This window comes from Leuciscus leuciscus, assembly GCF_965113295.1.
Source record: "Leuciscus leuciscus genome assembly, chromosome: 2".
Classification (NCBI taxonomy): domain Eukaryota; kingdom Metazoa; phylum Chordata; class Actinopteri; order Cypriniformes; family Leuciscidae; genus Leuciscus; species Leuciscus leuciscus.
The window spans coordinates 723,671-743,982 of record NC_138726.1 but is presented as its reverse complement, the minus strand read 5'-3'; the positions used below and the strand labels follow the sequence as shown (position 1 = coordinate 743,982).

Sequence of the window (20,312 nt, the reverse complement as noted above, 5' to 3'; positions counted from 1 at the left end):
GAGCATTTAGAATATTATCCAGTTCCATCTGGTTGAAGATCGCTCTGGCCTGGAGTGTGTGTTAATGTAGTGTGTGTTCATGTAGACACACAATAGTGAGTGCAGAGTCAGCATTATCCTCCCAGTGCTGTGGTGGAATATGCCAGTGCTTCGGCACAATACCCCCCCCCCCCCCCCCCTCCAGTTCAGGGACCAGAGGCCGACAACAACTCTTTTTTTTTCTTTTTCTTTTCTTTTTTTCCCTCGCATCGCTTCCTCAGCATGGGCTCGGGGAGCAGGATTAAGTTTGCTGTGTGTGAGGTGCTTCAGTTCTCCAGCTTCTGCGTTCCTCTCTTCATCATCATGCAGCGTTTCGCCCTGATCGTGGCTCGAGTGAAGAGACAATCGCCCAACTACTCCACTGCGTACTGGCTGATCGTGGCTTCGTCTGTGGCCTACGTGACATCAGTGGCCATGTTGATCTGGCTGCCCATGAAGTATATGGTGTTCATGAAGAAGAGGGCGCTGGTTGCTCGGAAGAAGTGGTGAGAGAAAGCATGAGTGACTTTTCTTCTGGGTTTCATGCAACATACAAATAGCTTCACAAAGAAACATGAAAAATATGTTATCATGGTAAAATCACATTTTACAGATTTGGTTCAATAATATTGTATTATTTTAAGTACCATGTAAATACCATATGAATATGATATGATAATGCCATTGGTACTGAATGATTACCATATTTGTATTCAAGTAAAGTCCCCCTGTGGTGTAAATCCAGCGTTTAATGTTGTTTATATGTCTATGTCGTGTTTTTAATATGCTTTAAGACAAACCATGTGTAAGTTCATAAGTCGACAGCATTGCTGAGTATTTCCTCCTTAAAACTGCAGTGAACCAAAGACAGTCTCAAAAACACGCTTTGAAATCGCTGGTGTTTCTGACGTCACAAACTACCTTGTAACCAATCAGATCAACGTGTGATCGTCAACCAGTGGATCTCTGAGCTGAGTGAGTGAGTGAGTGGAGGCGGGGCTCATTTGCATATTCATAGAACCACGCATACTAAATGAGGCAAGGGTGTCGAGTTACAGTCAAGATATTTTAAGCCATGAAGACATTTTTCTTCAAAGGAAAAAGTAAGTTAGCTAGAGGAGAGATGTCCTAGACAATGACAACGACTAACATTAGAATTATATTCTCTTGAATTTCAGGATGAGGAGGGGGGGGGGGGGGTCGAGATAGCCTCCGTTTTGTTTGACAATACATGATGTTTTATTAACAAAGTTCTGGAGGAGCACGTTCAGATAATTAACACAAGTGGAGAGCACTCAGCAATCAATGGTAAGAGGTGTATACATACATTCAGCAGTCTCACCTCAATCTATTGACAGTTTAGCAGCAGTTTAGCTACATCTTTGTTCGCCGTTCTGCTACCATGTAGCAACGTCAAAGCTCTTCATCTGACGAAGAAACAAACACCCCCTTGGATCCGCCTTCGCAATCCGCCGGCCTCAGGACCATTCCTCCTACGCCGGACATCGCACCTGAGCCCCAGGCTTCTTCGCGCGGCCGCACGCCTACTCGAACAGCCCTGTGCTCGTCAAGACGTCGAGGCCAGCCTTTGCCGCCCCCGGCAAGACTTCCATCTTCCTTCCCGGCCTCCTCCTACTGCTCGGCTGTTCCGACGATCCCACCTATCGGGAAGTGGACCGTAGCAGGACTGAGAAAGGCGCTGGGTAATTCGGACGTACAGGCTTCGCAAAAAAAATTAAATAAAGCGGAGCTGGATGATCTGTATGTTACCTTACAGTCAGCCAACCACTCTCCAAAGTCCACACCAACTCCCAAGTCAGCTCACAGGCAGAGCAAAGCACGCAGGGTCCAAAAGTCGCTTCCTCAGACACTATCGTCGTCCTCCCGCACAAGATCCGGCTCGCTTCGGCCATCGAGCCGCATCAACAGGCCTTCAGTGAGCCTGGGCCGCGCCCCAGATTTCGCCGTCGCTGGTCCACTCCCACCTCTCGACGAGGCCCAGCCCTCCACCACGGCTTCTGAGGCCGCAGCACCGTATGCTGGCGAGCCCAGCGGCCTCCCCACAGCACTTATGCTTTCTCTTCCGTCCAGCGAGCACTTGGTCTAACAGCGTACGCAGTGAGAAAATCTCCCGGTCAAGCACTCATCTTCTTCTTCCCTGTTTTCTCTTTCTGTCCAGCGAGCATTGGTCTCACAGCGGACGCAGCGAGAACTTTCCCGTAAGCATAGACCGGGGTCTTTAGTCCGGCGGCTCTCCTCTGCTCTTTAGCCTTTTGTGGGGAATACTCTGGGTTCGGGCCAAACTCCGAGCTCGCAGCCCTCCCCGGACAGCATGCCAAATACGCATTAAACTTTACCCCCTCTAATTGTATGTAAGTGTGAACTCGTGTATTTGAACGTCAACAAGAAGTGATGTCACCCAACCTCGCTTAGAGCATCTTTAAGGGATGAAATGATTGACTACAGGGGGACTTTAACACAATGCCAATGTGCAGCAATAGGGGTGTAATGCAATGCATTATGTCACTCATAACTTTTCTTTGATCAAATCTCAATATGACACCATGGCATAATAACAGTGTTTCTGCTTTCAGGAGACCTGTTGCGTTGGCCTATGTGGTTCTCTCAACACTGCCGTGTTTTGCCTTCCTTATAGCCAGCTCTGAGGTACAATCATGTTTGACTATTCACAGAAAATGTTGTTATCCTTCATGGTCTTGAGATTCTATGCATGATGTCTTCAGATTTTCTCAAATGTTTATTTCACTATTGGAGAATCAAACAGATGCCTTTTGCATAACTAGGGATACTTTAAATTCACCAGTTGTGTGCTCAAAAGAAGTGACTGAAAAAGTTTTACATGCAATTCTGACCTTCTCTATTCAGATTATCCAAGGCATGTGTTTGACAAAACAAACCTGGGGCTCGTTCTTCGTACGTTGCTTATTACATCCGAGATCAAATGACACATCCAAGATGATATCATCTTGCTAATCATGATTTGGCTAACTCGGTTCTTCGAACACACTTGCCGGATATGATTAGTATCGCTGTATTGAGTTATCTGAGATAATTGCGCATTCATGCTGGTTGAAAAGGGGACATGTATCGATAGTAGAAACATTGATCAGCAACGCTGCTATTGGCTGTTCAGCGTGGCCAAAGAGCGCGCACAGTTTTTCTCCTCAGCAGAGCAAGAACTAATAGTCGAAGTTTATTTGGAATTTTAATGTTTAATTAAAACGCCAGGGAACACCTCAAAGTCTGCAAAAGCCAGGAGAGAGGGCTGGCAAAAAGTAGCAGACAATTTAAATCCGTTAGAAGTGGCCATGTTAGATGTTTTTATCACTTATTAGCCTATATTTTTGTATTTTAATAATTGCATAATTACTTTGTTCATTGTAATGTCAGAGTCACCACACTAGAACATGGGAACAAATAAAAGTGAAGTACAAAAATATTCTACATAATGGTAATTTTTAGTTAGCCTATATTATAGTCTCAAAAGGCACTGTTAAATAAATGGTTGTCTGTTTATAAAAGCAACCAAGAAAAAGGCTGAGAAAAAAAATAGAAAAGATCTTAGGAGCCTACACTGTAAAATAATTTTTGCTGCATTAAATTAAGGCCGTATAGTCATTTCAACTGTTAAATCTTGAGTAATAATGAATTGCTTTGACTTGTGAAAGTGAAAAACTGATAAACTTATATATAATATATATAAATATTTTGCCATGAGTTATTGAGCATGTTTCCCGAGTGTAGTTCATTGTAATGACATTGTGTTTTCCTCTTTTGTGCACTTTTACATAATACACCAACACTTGTATCTGTTCCCAAGAAAGTGGTGGCTGAAATATGTGCAGTAAGTGGACATTTTCTAACTTTCCAAAGGAAAGAAAGTATAAGACTTTGTAATGTCCATTTGTTTCCATTGCACTGGACAGTGAATAAACCCTCTCAGATAACTGTCATATGGAGGAACGAACTTCATTTTTACTTACTTCATTTAAAACTTTACTTCATTTATACTTGTATGCTTTATGGCTGCAATATAAGTGTCAGGATTCCACATCTACAGAAAGGCCTACAGAAGAGTCTGCACAGACAGAGGAGACATAGGCCTACAGGTGGGCAGTGGATAGACAGCATTTCCTTTTTATTTGTTGCATGAGGCATGTGTCTAATATCTCTTGTTGCAGGCACTTGAAAACTGGCTTTTCTTTACAATGGACAATTGAAATAAAACTCAAGGAACTAAGCATATTTGTCTTTTATTAAACATTTATAGAAAAGTGTTTTATTTATTTTTTTGGCAGTGTTGTGTAATATGGCACATGCAACAATGTCCCAGGCCCTGTCAGGTGTGCAACCCTCAGACTTATCAGACACTGAAATCTTCCCTTTAGTTAGCCAAAGTTAATTTCATTGTGTGCTCTTGTCCTGGCTAGAGCTGCATTGTAACTGGTTTGGGTCAGGGAATGGGGTCATAAACACCTGTCTGCAGGCAGGAACATGTCATAATCACCTATGAAGAAATGCAGTTCTGTTAGGATCAGCATAAGTGTATGTAATACAGTGAGCTTGATATTTAATTGTGGAACTTTCCTTAACACTTTCAAATAATGTGCATAAATGTGAATCTCTGAAAATTCTTAAGTCATGCACAGATCCTGGCCATTTTGCTTTCACATTTCTGATATGGAAGATTTTAGTCAACTGCCTTTTTTTTTATTTGATATAATATTACTAATCTGGAATGTTAAGAATCACAATAGTAACTGGGCTGCACATTTACATTGTGAACCCCCTTTCTGTTCACATAATCCCCTTCATTGAGGCCTTGATGGCAGTCTATGGTCTAGCATAAGCCTGAGTGACATATACTGTAATCGGCATGGTCATGAATGCATGATCTTCATAAAAAATTATGATAGCCTAAAAAAAACCCGGCTTTAAAATAAACTGCTTTACAACATTGGGTCTTCAGTGGCTTGGAAATGACACACAAAAAAAACTTAGACTGTTTTTTGAACCTAAAAGTGCCAGGTAAACTCCGAATGACACGACAGACAGCACTTTCCATCAAGTTCTCCGCATCTCCAATAGTGTAAAGGAAAGAGCCACTCGCAAATAATCTTAGGGCAATGCAAACAGTTTGTGCTGTAGTTAAAGCCAGACTCCGACAAGTCGAAAATAAATGTGCGTTTCCAACAAATGAATAATGTAAACGACAATCTCACGAGTCACGAGAAAAAAATATATATCTCAGAAAGTGCACTATCGCTCAGCGCTGGACTTCCCGTATCAGCTCCGCTTATGAAGCCGCAGTCTAATCCTGTTTACATGAAATAAGCCTCTGCTCCCGAGCAGGTTCAAGCTTACGCACCTGTTGCTATGACAGCAAGTCCAGGATGAGCGTCGAAGAACCAAACAATCCAAGATCATGCCAAATCGCCAACAATCAAATCCAGCTAACTGAGTTAGCGACGTAGGAAGAACGGGCCCCTGGTGTGCAGAGAAAAAAACACAACTGGAAAGCAAACATCTCTATGTTTTACTGTCTTTCTCTCTCCCTTTTAAGGTACAGATTAGAAATGATCTGAGGATGGACACGTTTGCTGAGCTGCCAGTGTCTTTGGTCCTTCTCTCCCTGATCTGCATCGATATAGTGGAAAGAATCCGATATTGCAGACTGACTGGTCGAGGTGAGTGTTAAGTCAAGGTGAGGAAGTTTGGAAATACCAGCGATTTCAAAGCGTGTTTTTGAGACTGTCTTTGGTTCACTGCAGTTTTAAGGAGAAAATACTTAGCAATGGTGTCGACTTATGAATTTACACATGGTTTGTCTTAAAGCATATTAAAAACACCACATAAGCCCCTTTCACACAGCGCTTTGAACCCGGCAAATTGCCGGCAAATTGCCAGAACGCCTTCTGTGTGAACGCAAACACGACCCGGGATTGATGCCGGGACTGATGCCGTGTTGGGGACCTAGTAACATTGCCGTGTTCAGTCCCGGAACGCGCGCTGTGTGAACAAAAGCCGTAACAATGCCGTGTCGTAGTGATGACGCTGAAGCCGCGATCGTTCGCCAGCTGTGAAACGGTACGTAATGCGCAAGTTTATGATCGAATCAGAGAAACAAATGCACAGGCGTGGTTTCTAGAGAGAGAAATTGCCGCTCATAAGCAAACTTAAGACACTGCTGAGATTACAAGTCACATCGATGTCACGTGTCTTTACGGCATTTTTACGGGTTGTGTGTGAACGCACTCTCTGATTCCGGGAAATCACTGGCAGTGTGAATGAACCAAAATCAAACGAACCCGGGTCAAATCCCGGGTCACTTTATCCGTGTATTTTCCGGAATATCTGTGTGAAAGGGGCTATAGACACATAAACTACATTAAACGCTGGATTTTCACTACAGGGGGACTTTAAATAATTGCTCTGAAAATACTGGTTGTGTCCAGCAGGGGGGAATATTGAAGTAAGAGTACAACAGAAGAAGAGCAGCTAGAATAAAGTGTGAGAAGTAAAGCCTCCAGGTTTCTGCTGATATGAAATCACAATATAACAGGAAATCAGCAACTTTTTGATGTTAATATGAGCTCAGGAAATTCTAATCCACACAGGAAAAGATTCTAAAGGCAAAACAAAGATAATATTAGAATGAGACGGGAAAGGTGCAAATGCACAACAGCGCAACAAATATTGATATTAAAAAGTAGAGAAATAGTAATTTGTTTGTTTTGATGCGTAACACGAGAATGAACCTCATTGGTTTTCGCACGTCAAGCAAACATGCTTGAGCTTCCGTTTACCACAACCGATCTCTGAGTTGATGAATTTTTATGTGAATAAAAGTTGGATTCATTTAAAGCAATCGTGTCTCTTCAGAAAATTTGGACTAAACCGCTCAATTAATATGGATTAGTTTTACAATATCTTTATGAACTTTTTTTAAAGAGTCCAATTGTCAGTTGCATAGACTGTCAATGGAGGGACAGAAATATCTCAGATTCCATCAAAAAGATCTTCATTTGTGTTCCGAAGATGAACGAAAGCTTTACGTGTTTGGAACGACATGAGGTTGAGTAATTAATGATAGAATTTTCATTTTTAAACCATGAATATCTGTACTTTCCATTTTATAATGTGAAAGAATAATGTGGTCAATCACGTGTTTCTTTATATTTCACCAACTGGGCTCCTTATTTTTTTGTGTGTGTGTGTGTGTGTTTCTGTGTGAATACAGCAAACGAACTGGCTCGAGATGCTGACATTCCCACCTTGCAGACACACATTGGAAGAGTTACTCCGGTGGCCACTCGTATGACGGGTCCTGTTCCTGCAGCGACGGCTGGCAGTGCTGCTGCAGATCAAAGTGCCGGGGCAGCGAACGGGACTGAGCAAGGATTACCCGCCGGTACTGCTGCTCAAGGCACACCGGGCAATGGGACAGCCCAGGGTCCCTCAGGCAGTGCAACAGCTCCAGGATTGCCAAACAATGGAGCAGTTCCAGGCCATCTTGGCAACACAACCATTCCAGGATTGTCTGGGAATGGTGCCATGCCTAGAGCACAGAGAAACAACGGACAGCAGCATGGCATTGCCGGAACTTGTCCAAATTCTGGTGTACCCTTCCAAAACATTCCCTCTCCATATTCCGGACCTCTAAGCTTCCTACTGGCTAGTGACAGTCGTGCCGAAGTCTTTGCTGACAGTTTCTTGTTCTGGTTGGACACGGTAGAGATGGTTCGGGTAGCAGGCCACACTGCTGTGTATTTTTCAGGCTGGGCATTTCCAGTTTACTTTTTCTGCTTCCTCTCTACAATGCGATTGGTCCTAACACCTCACAGTCCCCTACTCTCGCCCCTGGGCATGGTCTTTCAGGACCTCCCCTTCCTAGTCTTGAGGTTGGCATTGATTGGCCTTTTTGGTTTTGTAACACCAGTATTGTATGTGATCAAGAATATACTGGTCTGTCTGGCCTACATTTACTTCAACTTCATGACAAAACTCAGGATCTTCAACACTGAGAGGATGTTTTAATGGAAAATAACCAATCAGAATAGTAATGTTTGTTAGCACGGCCCATCTGGGCTGGATATAACATTGGCTCAGCAAATGTGAATTTGGGGCGAGGCATTCTTTTTGCAGTTCATTATAGTGGTGCAGAAATAAAAACGAACTATATATGAATGTTAAAAGCTACACAGGTTTCCATTTACATATCTTAAAGGGATGGTTCGGAGTAAAATCAACCTAGGTCCTTTGCACCATGACCTCGAGCCAAACACCCCCCAGAAGCCTTTTTCCCTTGGTTGAACATTTTATAAGTTAGAGCTTATTTAGAGATATCAGCCGGATGGTTTAGTGCAGGCACTAATGGCTCCAATTTGTATCCCGTAGATTACCCCACTAATAATGCCCAGAATGATGCCAAACTTCTACAGTAGTACAAATAGGTTCTGCACTCATAAAACGAGGCATTGGAAAGTTTGTAAGTACATCAGGAGTTTATTTAAATAACACTTGCCTGACGGCTAATGCTACCGCTAACCCGGACATCGACGTCACTTCAGTGGTTTGGGAAAAGCCTGTAAAAGTCCTGGCAGAAAGCGATCATAAGGATGTATGTCGACGTCCGGGTTAGCGGTAGCATTAGCCGTCAGGCAAGTGTTATTTAAATAAACTCCTGATGTACTTACAAACTTTCCAATGCCTTGTTTCATGAGTACAGAACCTATTTGTACGACTGTAGAAGTTTGGTACCATTCTGGGCATTATTAGTGGGGTAATTTACGGGATACAAATTTGGATCCGTTAGCGCCTGCACTAAACCATCCGGCTGATATCTCTAAATAAGCTCTAACTTTAATGTTCCACCAAGGGAAAAAAGGCTTCTGGGGGGTGTTTGGCTCGAGGTCATGGTGCAAAGGACCCTAGGCTGATTTTACTCCGAACCATCCCTTTAAATATGAGAGAAATTATCCCTTTAAAGACATAAGAGAAACTGAAGGGACATCAAAATACTAACATAGCAATACCAGTGGCTCTTATATTACATTGCAATACATTGCATAACCCAGCAATCCACAGACAGCATTGACATATTTCAAAATATACTTTTGTCTTTGTGACGGGGGGAAAAGGGGACAATGGAAACATTTCTTGGAAAGGTATATTTTTGGTGGTTCTGGAATACATTTCTGGTTTCTTTGACTTCAGGTACTTTCATGCCCCAGGTTTTATTTTATTTAAAAAAAATTTTTTTTTTTTTTTTTTGTTATATGGAGATTACAATGAATCTGTCTTGGAAACTTTTTTATAATGCAATTATTATTTATTTTTGCTACTTTTCAAATGCATTTTCTGTATAAATATTGTTTACTTTTGTACCAGATCCAGACTTTTAATCTTTATCTATGAAAATTCTTCACATAAGTTTGAAGAACTACATGTTTGAAAAAAAAGTTCAGAAACATGACCCATCACAATATTTATTGTGTAAAAACTATTTTTTTTAAAAATCACTTTTTTACGACACTCACTGTTGTGGCATAATTTCCACTACATTGAACAATTTTGCTTCTAATAAAGTTTGTTTTCCTAATGAATGTGTGGTGTTTGAAACAACAGTGATATGGGAGGAAAACTAGGAAAACAGAGATAAAAATGTGTCATGTCTAGTCTGATGAAGACTAGACTGGTGGTGGTAGAGGAGAGATCCCCATATATGATTGTAAAGCGCTTTGGGTGTACTGTAGTACATATGAAAGCACTATACAAATGCCTCATTCATTCATGAAGAAGATATGCACTGCAGATCAAAGTAAAGGCGTTGTTTATTAAATAAAGTAAATTTAGGTAATCCAACTCGAAGAGAAAGCAAACTAAAATGTGTGCAAGCACAAACAATGAATGAGTGTAGGTGAGGAACGTCTCGGTAACATATGTAACCCTCGTTCCCTGAAGGTCGATGTGTCAACTGATTGGGATCACGCTTAGGGAGCCTGTCAAGGCGTGCAAGAATTGCATCACACGTTCTGCCCCGCAGAGTCGACTGATTGGGATCCTCTATTAAAACAACACTAGAGCTGCCACCTTCCAATGCCTAGACAAATGCCTCCTGACCCCCCCGCATTATTGAGGCGGAGATAGGCCAGGGCTTAGGCCAGGGAAGTGACTGCTGTTACACAAGACCACTGGGAAAGTGTTCCCCTTTCGTTGGAAGGAATACACTGTGGAAGCAACATCCTGTCCGTAGGGAGGTAACATGTGTGGGTTACACATGTGGACTGGGCAATACAACATATGGAATGTCACTGAGGTGGCTCTAGCCTATGACGGGGGGAGACGCAACCAGTCGGTGACGGCAGAGCAGGCTCTGTCAAGGGAAAGACACGGGCTCGCCACAGGGAGTCGTACCGTGGAAGAATACACATATGGGATCGCCATAGGGTTCACAACATATGGACCCAGCCTAACACAGGTTCCACCAGTGCATACGAGTGATAGGCCTGGCATCGGACACTTCGCCACGTCCATTGCCGAAGGGTGTGGAGGAACTCGACAGGGCTCAGCTAATAAGGGGAACTCTACTGGAGCAAGAATGGCGCACATATCCAGTCCATAGGAGGGGAATGGCGCAGCAAGCTGACACTTCGAACCGGGCTTACATTGAAACTGGCCTCATGTGAAGGGAGCCCACAGGAAGCAACCGGCTCGACACATAGGCAATTTTTCTAGCGAATGTGTTGGTGTCGTCCAGCCTGCAGACCTAAAAACATTTGTCAGTGAGGCATCCTGTGTCAACGCCCAGGAAGGAGATACACTCTCTCTTTGGAGAGGCTCACCACCCAGGGGTTACGGTGCACCTTGGAATATACTCACCAAGATGATGGCAACCACTATCCAGTGGACCAACCTCTGTTTGGAAACAGCCTTCCCTTCTGCTGGTCTCCGTAACAGAAAAGAGCTGGTCTGAGATCTTGAGGCTTTGCATTCTGTCCAGTTATAACCGCAAGGAGCGGAAGGGACAGAGAAAAGCCAGGGCTGGGTCTGCCTCCTCCGGGGCAGCGCTTGCAGGCTCACCACCTGGTCCTGTCTTAAGGGAGAGGTAGGAACCTTGAGTACATATCCAGGCCGGGGTCTCAGGATACCGTGAGAGTTGGCCGGCCTGAATTCCAGGCACGATTCGTTGACCGAAAATGCGTGCAGGTCCCTTACCTTCTTGATAGAGGCAAAGCAAGCAGGAGAACTGTTTCTTTAAAAACAGGATTTTTAACTCACTGCCACAGAGACTGGTGGTAGCTGGCTGGGCTTGGCTGTGTGACTTGTGTGGGGTGAATCTTGACGATGGTGATAGTGTCTTCGTCTGCTTTGTCTACTGTGAATGAGGCGCAAAGTTGATATACTTCCCAAGAATCCAACTGGGGTCTCCTTGGGGCATGATGAGGCGGATCTCGTCATCCAGCCCGCACCCAAATTCCTCCTTGACGCAGAGGTCCTCGCAGGTGTCTGATGTTGATAAACTCCTCCATGTAGTCCTTCAGACATCTGCCTCCTTGGAAAATAAAAACAGTCCTTCCTTCCATCATTTCGGTGCCTCTCTAAGGGGCAACAATAATGGATGTAATATCCATCTTCTTTTTAAGGTCCGGTACACTGTCACGTTTAGTCCGTTGATGAAGAAGAAGATAGGTGTTGTAGATCAAAGTAAATGCATAGTTCATTAAACAAGTAAATTCATGTTATCCAACTCGAAAAGGACAATAGGAACTAGACAAACATGGTGATGAGAAATTAATGAATTACAGCTGTGATGATTAAGGAGTGTCCATGAAAACTGATGAGTGGTGGAAAACTAGAACAAAGGAGACACAGGAAACAAGCAATGGATGAATACAAACTAAAAGTCCATGAAAATAAATTAACAGAATTGTGACAAAATGTTTCTAGTAAATAAAAAATTCCACATCATTTTAAACATTATTTAATGTTTAAATGTTGTGTGTGTGTGTGTGCATTTAGGATAAACTGTGAAATTTGCCTTAGTAAGACAAAGCAGTCATCCATTTTATTACAATTTACTGAATTTAGTGTATACGCTGTTAAACATTGTTAGAGAACATATTAAATAAGCTAATGAGAGTGTGAATAGGGATTTTATTTTAATTGTATTTATTTTTATTTACAAAAGTGGCCATAGTTAAACTAAAACCCTAAAATGTGCCACTCTCACATGTCATGTTAGTTGTATTTTTTCACCTTGTCTTTCATTTCCTTCTTTCTGATCTTTTGTGCCATTTCAGGGACTTGTCTTCATTGGACTCGGTTCTTTCTTACCCTCGGCAGGAAACAGGATTTCCCAGTGCCCAAATTTCAGACCTCTGAAGCGTGTAACTCTCATTTCCTTCTTGCTGAGCTTCATTTTCTGCAGAATTGCCATTGTGTTTTCCATCCGACCAAATCAGCATTTTTTCACATTTCAGAGACAAATAACAAGCAAATTTCAATGTTTTTCTCTTAAATAGGCAACCTTTGTACTTCAACGTCAATTGCACAATTCTTTAACCTGACTGGAATGGCAGGCATGGCTCACAAATCAGCCAAACAGCAACACAGCAACAAGCAGCTCATTAGAGATTTAAAAGAGTGTGCTCCCACTTCCACAAGACTTCCAGAGAATGACACTTCTCTCTGTCCATTAAGTAACTAAACACTGCACTTTTCGACCTGTTCTGACCTCCTTACTCTAGCACTCTCAGGAACTCTTTGTCTACTCATGCTTCAGGACACTCCCACATATTAACATCAATAAAGTCAAGGTCTTTGACATTGTACAGGTACAGCATTGTTGCAGTTACAGCTGAAAAACGGAGGATAAAGATGCATGTTATGCCACTGCATCAGAGAGTTGCTCATCCCCTTCATCCCCCCAGACACCCAAATCTACACACCCCCAACCACATGACAGGACACAGTCACTTAACTAGGAGAAAGGTGTATATAAGTCTCACACACTTCAAACAGTCCATGCTAGGATTACTGGTTAAAGGACAAACATGAAGAAATGTGCCATTCCACTGTTTGTGTTGCTCTCTTTATTTGTTGCTTTACAACCTTCAATTCAAACAGGTACGTCACTGATTTAATGTTTATTAATGGGAATGTCACAGTGACTTGCACTTATAAATAATATTTCCCTAGAATGAAATTGCATTGTAATACTAATTATTGTCAACTTCACAACCAGTTATGCTAGTCATTATTTTCTCTAATGTAGAATTACCTTACTCTCTATTGATGGTAAAACGATATAATACGTTTCAGATGTATTCAAGTATGTACTGTGAGCATACATTAAAGCATTGTTTAAAAGCTGCTGCCCTTTCATGGCTCAAGAAACTTAAGAGAGTTTGCTTTTTTTTTTATCTCATTATATATGTGAACTTTGTCACAGATGTTTATGCAAACATTTCCCAGGATCTATAAAATTTGACAGCTGTTGACATGCATGTGGATAGAAAGTCAAAATGAAATGGTGTTGGATGAATTTGAGAAATTTCGAGTTCATATGAATCGAGTTTGAGTGACTATGATCACAGACCTTTTTTTTGCATTAAAAGAGTGTTGATATTTCATATCAGGTGTCGGCCATTTTGTGAGTATATACGGTCTGTCTGCAGATTCAGGACTGTCTCGAGCTGTTGAGGCCTGATGTAGACACAGTCTAAGTCCTTGAACCCTAATCATATGATCCTCTGTATTCAGTTTTCATGGAAAGAAAGATATAATGACTGAATAATTTCCGTTGGTCTAATCTTTGCACCTGTTTGATTCATGTTTGAATAAGGTCTCCTCTGATGAAGAACAATTCACTAGGTGGAGTTGTCACAAAAAAAATAGGGTCCTAGAAATGTGGTCCTGAAACTGCAGCCTCTGGTACTACAGGATTATACAATGGTGTCCAATTTCTGAGTAAACTTAATTTTTAAATACCCACAGTGCACTTTGATTTTGAGTATACATTTTTCAAAATCCAATGCAAAGAGAGAATAGAGAGTGGAAGAAAGCTGTTTTGAACGAGTTTGCCCTTTTAAGAATAGTAAACGACCTATCTGTAGACTCAGACATCTGTGCATTCTGCGGCTTTTGAAGCTCTAAATCCTAAATAGATTAAGTCTTGAGGTGATCTGTGATCCTGCACTATACTGGTTTTCATCTTATTTGACTAATTTAAGTATTTTTTGGTGGAAATTGGAGAATTTCCATCCACCTCAGTTGCCAACACCTGTGAGCTGCCTCAGGGCTCTATTCTGGGCCCGACCTTATTCTCCTTATACATGCTCCCGCTTCGTTCCATTTTTGAGTATCATAAGGTCTCTTATCTTATTTATACAGCTGACTCCCAGCTTTATATTCTGTAATCTGGTATGGATTATGTTTCCTCCTTGTTAGCATGTTTAAAGGACATTAAAGATTGGAAGGATGAAAATTTCCTTCAGCTGAGTGAAACAAAGGCTGAAGTTGTTCTGTTGGGTCCCTCACAGCTATTAGACAGTTTCAGCTCGTTTCCTAGTCTTCTTCAAGCAAACATTTGTACCCATGTATGTTAGCACCATCTAGTACCCCGTAGGACCGGGACTTGACGTGTTCTGTGGTGTACTGTATACATAACTCTTCATTGTCGATGTTCTAAATCTGCATCTGATGTATTGCACTCAGTACCAAAGCAAACACCACAAGTCAGTGATAGTTGTATTTCGCCTCTAGTGGCCACTATGACAGTGGACCTTCTCAGCCGTTTTTTGCAAGGGATGCAAAAACTATCAGTGTGGATTTCAGCTTTCAGGATTCAGTTCCAGAAATCGGTTATCGGCGCAGATAAATCAGCAAAAAAATGATGTATCGGTTGACCTCTACTATAAAGGCCACACAAAATGATATTCAAACTCACAGACATTTTTACATTAAAAAAAGCACATCAGTACCTGAGATAATCATTGTCATAAGCATCAATTCATTTCCCATTTCCCCAGAGGAAGAAATTACGTTTTAGTCGCATAACATCGGTTAATGGAAATCTGTAATGGAAACACGGCTATAGTTTGTCATTGTGGACAAGAACAAATGTCACAGAAATAGAAACGGTTTCTAAGGGCACGTTTACACAATTAGCCGCGTTTCCATTACAGATTTGCGCAAATGTTTTGCGCTATTATCTAAATATCGATAAAAAACTATTGCGAAATGACGGCGTTTCCATTAACCGATGTTATGCGACTAAAACGTCTTTTTTTCTCTCGCGATAAGTCATTCCAAAAATCACGGCAACGGACGTTGGTTATAATATCACAGCCACCGCATTAGACATTATTATTATTATTAATGGAAGGAGACGTGGCGTGTTATCCAAGCATTAATGGCAGGGAAAGACCCCCGAACGACACATATAAGGAGTTTCTGGGTGTTTCGCCCTCATTTCTGCTCCGATTGTGGCATTTCTTTGAGATTTAGAATCCAGTATTCCTATAGGCTAATTATTGTTTCTTTTATGAATTTAATAAATAATTCTGTCTCGTGTTCTGTCCAAATGATCCATGTAGGCAACTTTTGTGTCTATTTGTTTTTCCTTTTTTAACCCCTAATTGAAAAACGAAAAATGAACGGTTGTTGTCTTCTTAAAACAAGTTGAACACCAAAATTTTAATTTGAACTGGCTACACACAACTGCTGTGCTTTATTTATGACTTTTTGCCCCTTTATTAAACATTTAAAATATTCACAAATTAATATGGAAAACATGTCGATTTTACTGGTTTTCTAAGGCCAAATTAGAAACTGGAATTGATGTATTTCCCGCAGTGCTGAATGAGAAGAGCCATTAATATAATTAATAAACTATTGTTTTCTAAGTGTCGGCTAAAATCACATCTCCATCTCCGCTGTTATCAGATGCGCTTTTAGAGAGAAATGCAACTTTCATACGGATTAGCCTACATAATCAGAAGGTATTAGCTTTCGATTCGAATTTGTTCGTTTTAAAGTGGACATTTCAAGCTTTAGCCTACACAGGCTATATTTTGTTTCAGTTCTCGCGCCCCAGTTTACGGAGATCATGTGCGTCTGATTGTTTCTTTTATTTTACAAAAGCACAGCATTTTCTTGTTATTGTGAGTTTACACAAATAAAAGTGGTTGAGAATAATGTATTATTATTTTCTGTCTGACCAGAAATGATAGAGTATAAGTTGTTTCCACTGTTGATAGGAAAATGCAAGTGTTTGCGGCCGCGCCTCCGTGTCATGCAGTGCGCGCTCCACGCTCAGCTTTGTTCCTTTTTTGCATAAAAGCCTCTTCTAAATATAGCCTATTAAATGTTATAATAAAATAATATAAAATTATTATTATTTGCGTAGCTATACATGGACTTCAAACACACTGCGTCTTCTAAGTCAGGTGACTGTAAATGCGCAAAAACTGTTTCCATTGCAGTTTTGCGAAATATTCATTTTTCGAATTGCCTGAAAAACCACCTCATGAGAGCGTAAAAACTTTTTTGCGATAAATGGGAGTTTTTGCGAAATTGACGTGTTTCCATTAAGCGTATTTTCAATTCGCAATTTCAATTTGCGCAATTTGAAGGGTAATGGAAACGCGGCTACTGATGTACTAAAAACGGAAAACCTTGTCAAAATGATCCCTGTTCGCACGGATCCGTGGAAACGGCTAAAAACGCTGTATTCTGCAGCCAGGCCAGTAGGTGGCGATGTCACTTTGTAAAGAAACACTTCGGGTCTATAAACTGAACATCAGTACGCATGCGCATGACATCACTGTTTTCACTATTTTGCATTTGGTAGTTCATATAGAGATGAAAACGCTTTGTGTTTTCAGGACTCCACAGTGCCATTGTGGTGTAAATTAACGGCCAAAACGCATAAAGAGTTTTCTGTTTGTAGAGCTGGGCAACTATTAACCACATCCAAAATAAAAGTTTGTGTTTACATAATGTATGTGTGTGTAGAATTGTTTTGAATATATAAATACACACAAACACGCATGTATATATTTAAGAAAAATGTATTATTTATATATAAAATTGTAATATTTATATATAATATAAATTATGTATAAATATATATACGTATATACATGCAAATATTTCTTAAATATATACATGCATATGTGTGTGTATTTATATATTCAAAACAATTCTACACAGTACACACACATATAAACACAAACTTTTATTTTGGATGCGATTAATTGTTGCCCAGCGCTAGTTTTTAGTTGTAAATGGTGTGTAAACTGTCCCTAAAATAGTATCCCGTTGCTCGTTGCATGTCACGACTTATTAGGACAAAAACTGGAACATGGAAGAGATACCTTTTATTGTGTATTGCGTCTGATTTAGACATGGTGTTGGCTAATTTAACAACATTACATTGTTATGGTTAACGCTTTAACACAAGTGGAATGGTTACCATCCCTAGTTTGCCTAGTAACGTGGATCTTGAGGAGCAGGATTGGTGGACTAAATAAATAAAGTAGCACCAAATAAGTTTTCCTGGTCTGAATGTTGTATTCAACACAGTCTTTTCCTGATCTAATTTTCCCTACATTCAGATACCAGCTCCTTCCTTATCTACAATGCGGACCACAACAAATGTGTGAATGCAGTGAGCTCTACTGCCGTACAGGTGGCCGAGTGTGACGTGTCTTCCGACGCTCAGCGTTTCCGATGGATTTCCTCTTCTCGAGTTATCAGCCTCTCTTTCAAACTCTGCTTGGGGGCCCAGGACATCAAAGACTGGGTCAAGATTCTGCTTCTGCCCTGCAAAGACCTCAGTCCTCTACAAACGTGGGAATGTAAGAACGAGACCTTGTTTGGCTTGAAGAGCCAGCCGCTGCACCTGAACTATGGGAATCGAAATGAGAAAAGTATGATGTTGTATAAGGGAACAGGTGTTTGGAGTCACTGGCAGGTTTATGGGACCAAGGAAGATCTGTGTTCTCGTGGATATAAAGGTATGAGCAAAAGTCCATTAAGACCTTATAAAAAAAGAAATACTGTTAAATTCACATCTAATTTTCCGTAACACTTTACAATAAGGTTCATTAGTTAACATTAGTTAATGTATTAACTAACATGAACTAATGAGCGATACATTTGTATTTATAAATCTTTGTTAATATTAGTTAATAAAAATCCAGCTGTTCATTGTTTGTTAATGTTTGTTCACTAATGTTAACTAATACAACCTTTGATTTGAATAACGTATTAGTAAATGCTGAAATTAATATTAACTAAGATTAATAAATGCTGAAGAATACTGTTCATTCTTAGTTCATGGTCACTAATGAACCTTATATTGTAAAGTGTTACCGATATTTATATAATGAATGACCCTGTATGAAGTGATAGGTGAAACATTTCTTTCTAGTAATTTTAGTTGTTTTGATCAAACACATAAGCCATTTTCTTCATTTCTTCATGTTCTGCAGAGACATATACTATAGGTGGTAATTCGTTTGGGAAACCGTGCCAGTTCCCGTTTAAATATGACTCTAAGTGGTACGCGGAGTGTACAGTGGAGGGCCGATCGGACGGCCTGCTGTGGTGCTCCACTGAGCCGGACTACACCGTTGAGAAGAAGTGGGGGTTTTGTCCAACCACATGTAAGCCAACAGCACAGAAACATCACTACTTCTCTTTTTCAACTGGATTGCATGGCATTTGTATGAATTATGTTTTTATAATACATTTTAAGGGTGTTTAATATAAGACATTATAATGCATGCATGAATTATTTTAAAAATCCTTATAAGAATGTATCATCATCTCATGAATAATCATAACTAGGAATGTGCAATACATTGAATATTTGCGATGTTGAAGCAATATCTTTGCTTACAATATAAAATTAGGGAATATCGTAAATATTGTGATTATATTAAAAGGTACGCTTATAAAGACTGTAGCAAGTTGTCACTAAGTCTAAATTAGTTTTTAGTTTAAATTAGTTAACAGAATTGTGTACTTTGGAACAGTAGCGTTTCTGTAGGGGTGCAAAATCCCCTTTTTAAAAACTCTTAGAGCAAATGCAAAACTATTGAGATATGTATCGATGTTTAGCTGTATCGCCCAGCCTTATTTACACATATTTGAGAATAAAATAGCTATTCCTGCAGTAGTGAATTTATTACCTCCTTGAAAAGGGGAGAGAGAGGAAGGAAGAGAAGATGAGAGAAATGCTGCTGTTGCTGATCTAGACAGTGACATTCCTTCATTTTCCTGTTTTCCTTTGAAAATGCAAGCAGGATAACTGGAAACTGATCTGCTGACAAGCACATCCTATAACACACACACACACACACACACACACACACACACACACACACACACACACACACACACACACACACACACACACACACACACACACACACACACACACACACTTACCCGACCCCTAAACACATCTACCCATCAATTGTCCCCACAAGGATATTGTTATAGTCTACTGTAAGTTTTAGCTCTGTCTTCTTCTCCCTCTTCTTCTCTCTCTTCATACAGCCGGCTCCGGGTGGGACAGTGACCCGGTGACGGGTGTGTTGTATCAGAGGAACACACAGTCGGTTCTGACGTGGTATCAGGCGAGAGCGAGCTGCCAGCAGCAAGAGGCCGATCTCCTGAGCATAGCAGAACTGCACGAGCAGAGTTACATATCAGGTACACACACACACACACACACACACACACACACACACACACACACACACACACACACACACACACACACACACACACACACACACACACACACACACACACACACACACACACACACACACACAGATCTCACGGCCATCCTCACATTTCTGTCAGGACCACTATCATCAAATACAATTGACAGTTAGTTTGAATTGCCGGATTGGTTCTGTTCTGGGCAAGAACTAGCATGGATAAGAGCAGCAATAACCCTCCTCCTGGTAAACAGAACAGAACCAACATGAATGTATTGCAGATATCATTACAGTTTTTCTCGATTGTTTACACACATTTTCTGGTACTTGAGACACAATGACCACAACATGTAACTCATTCACCAACCACCTGAACCAATTCTGCTAAACTACAAGCACAATTCCTGCTTTACACTCAAATTGTACTTCTAAAACACACTTTTTTCAAAACACTACACACAATTCTCTGCTTTTGGCACAATTTTCATGCAGAAAATCTCTTGTTTTCACAAGGAACACACTGCCATTCAA

General features: G+C 40.8%; 2 protein-coding genes across 3 annotated transcripts in view; both read left to right on the top strand.

Moving 5' to 3' along the window:
- The first annotated feature begins 229 nt into the window (after window positions 1-229).
- On the top strand, window positions 230-8,650 carry LOC309492146 (transmembrane protein 236). 2 transcript variants are annotated; one of them, XM_082161010.1, is made up of 4 exons: window positions 230-524; window positions 2,613-2,685; window positions 5,603-5,726; window positions 7,280-8,650. In XM_082161010.1, exons 1-4 carry the CDS (start codon window positions 262-264, stop codon window positions 8,074-8,076), a joined length of 1,257 nt encoding a protein of 418 aa, XP_082017136.1. In that variant the 5' UTR covers window positions 230-261; the 3' UTR covers window positions 8,077-8,650. The 2 variants fall into 2 exon arrangements, with proteins under 2 accessions (XP_082017136.1, XP_082017137.1); XM_082161011.1 differs by lacking the exon at window positions 230-524 and adding an exon at window positions 535-612.
- Window positions 8,651-13,029: 4,379 nt separating this feature from the next.
- The window catches only part of mrc1a (mannose receptor, C type 1a), a 43,389-nt gene continuing 36,106 nt past the window's right edge, over window positions 13,030-20,312 (top strand). Inside the window, exons 1-4 of the mRNA XM_082160895.1 lie at window positions 13,030-13,167; window positions 17,661-18,062; window positions 18,540-18,713; window positions 19,612-19,767. Coding sequence (XP_082017021.1) covers window positions 13,095-13,167; window positions 17,661-18,062; window positions 18,540-18,713; window positions 19,612-19,767 — 805 coding nt within the window. The 5' untranslated portion in view covers window positions 13,030-13,094. The remainder of the gene's footprint in view (window positions 13,168-17,660; window positions 18,063-18,539; window positions 18,714-19,611; window positions 19,768-20,312) is intronic.

Excerpts from the sequence above, each read along its gene's own strand:
- LOC309492146 (XM_082161010.1), top strand. The coding sequence starts at position 262 with ATGGGCTCGGGGAGCAGGATTAAGTTTGCTGTGTGTGAGGTGCTTCAG. Across the intron at positions 525-2,612 it reads CTGGTTGCTCGGAAGAAGTG|GAGACCTGTTGCGTTGGCCT; the intron begins GTGAGAGAAAGC and ends TTCTGCTTTCAG. Across the intron at positions 5,727-7,279 it reads TTGCAGACTGACTGGTCGAG|CAAACGAACTGGCTCGAGAT; the intron begins GTGAGTGTTAAG and ends GTGTGAATACAG.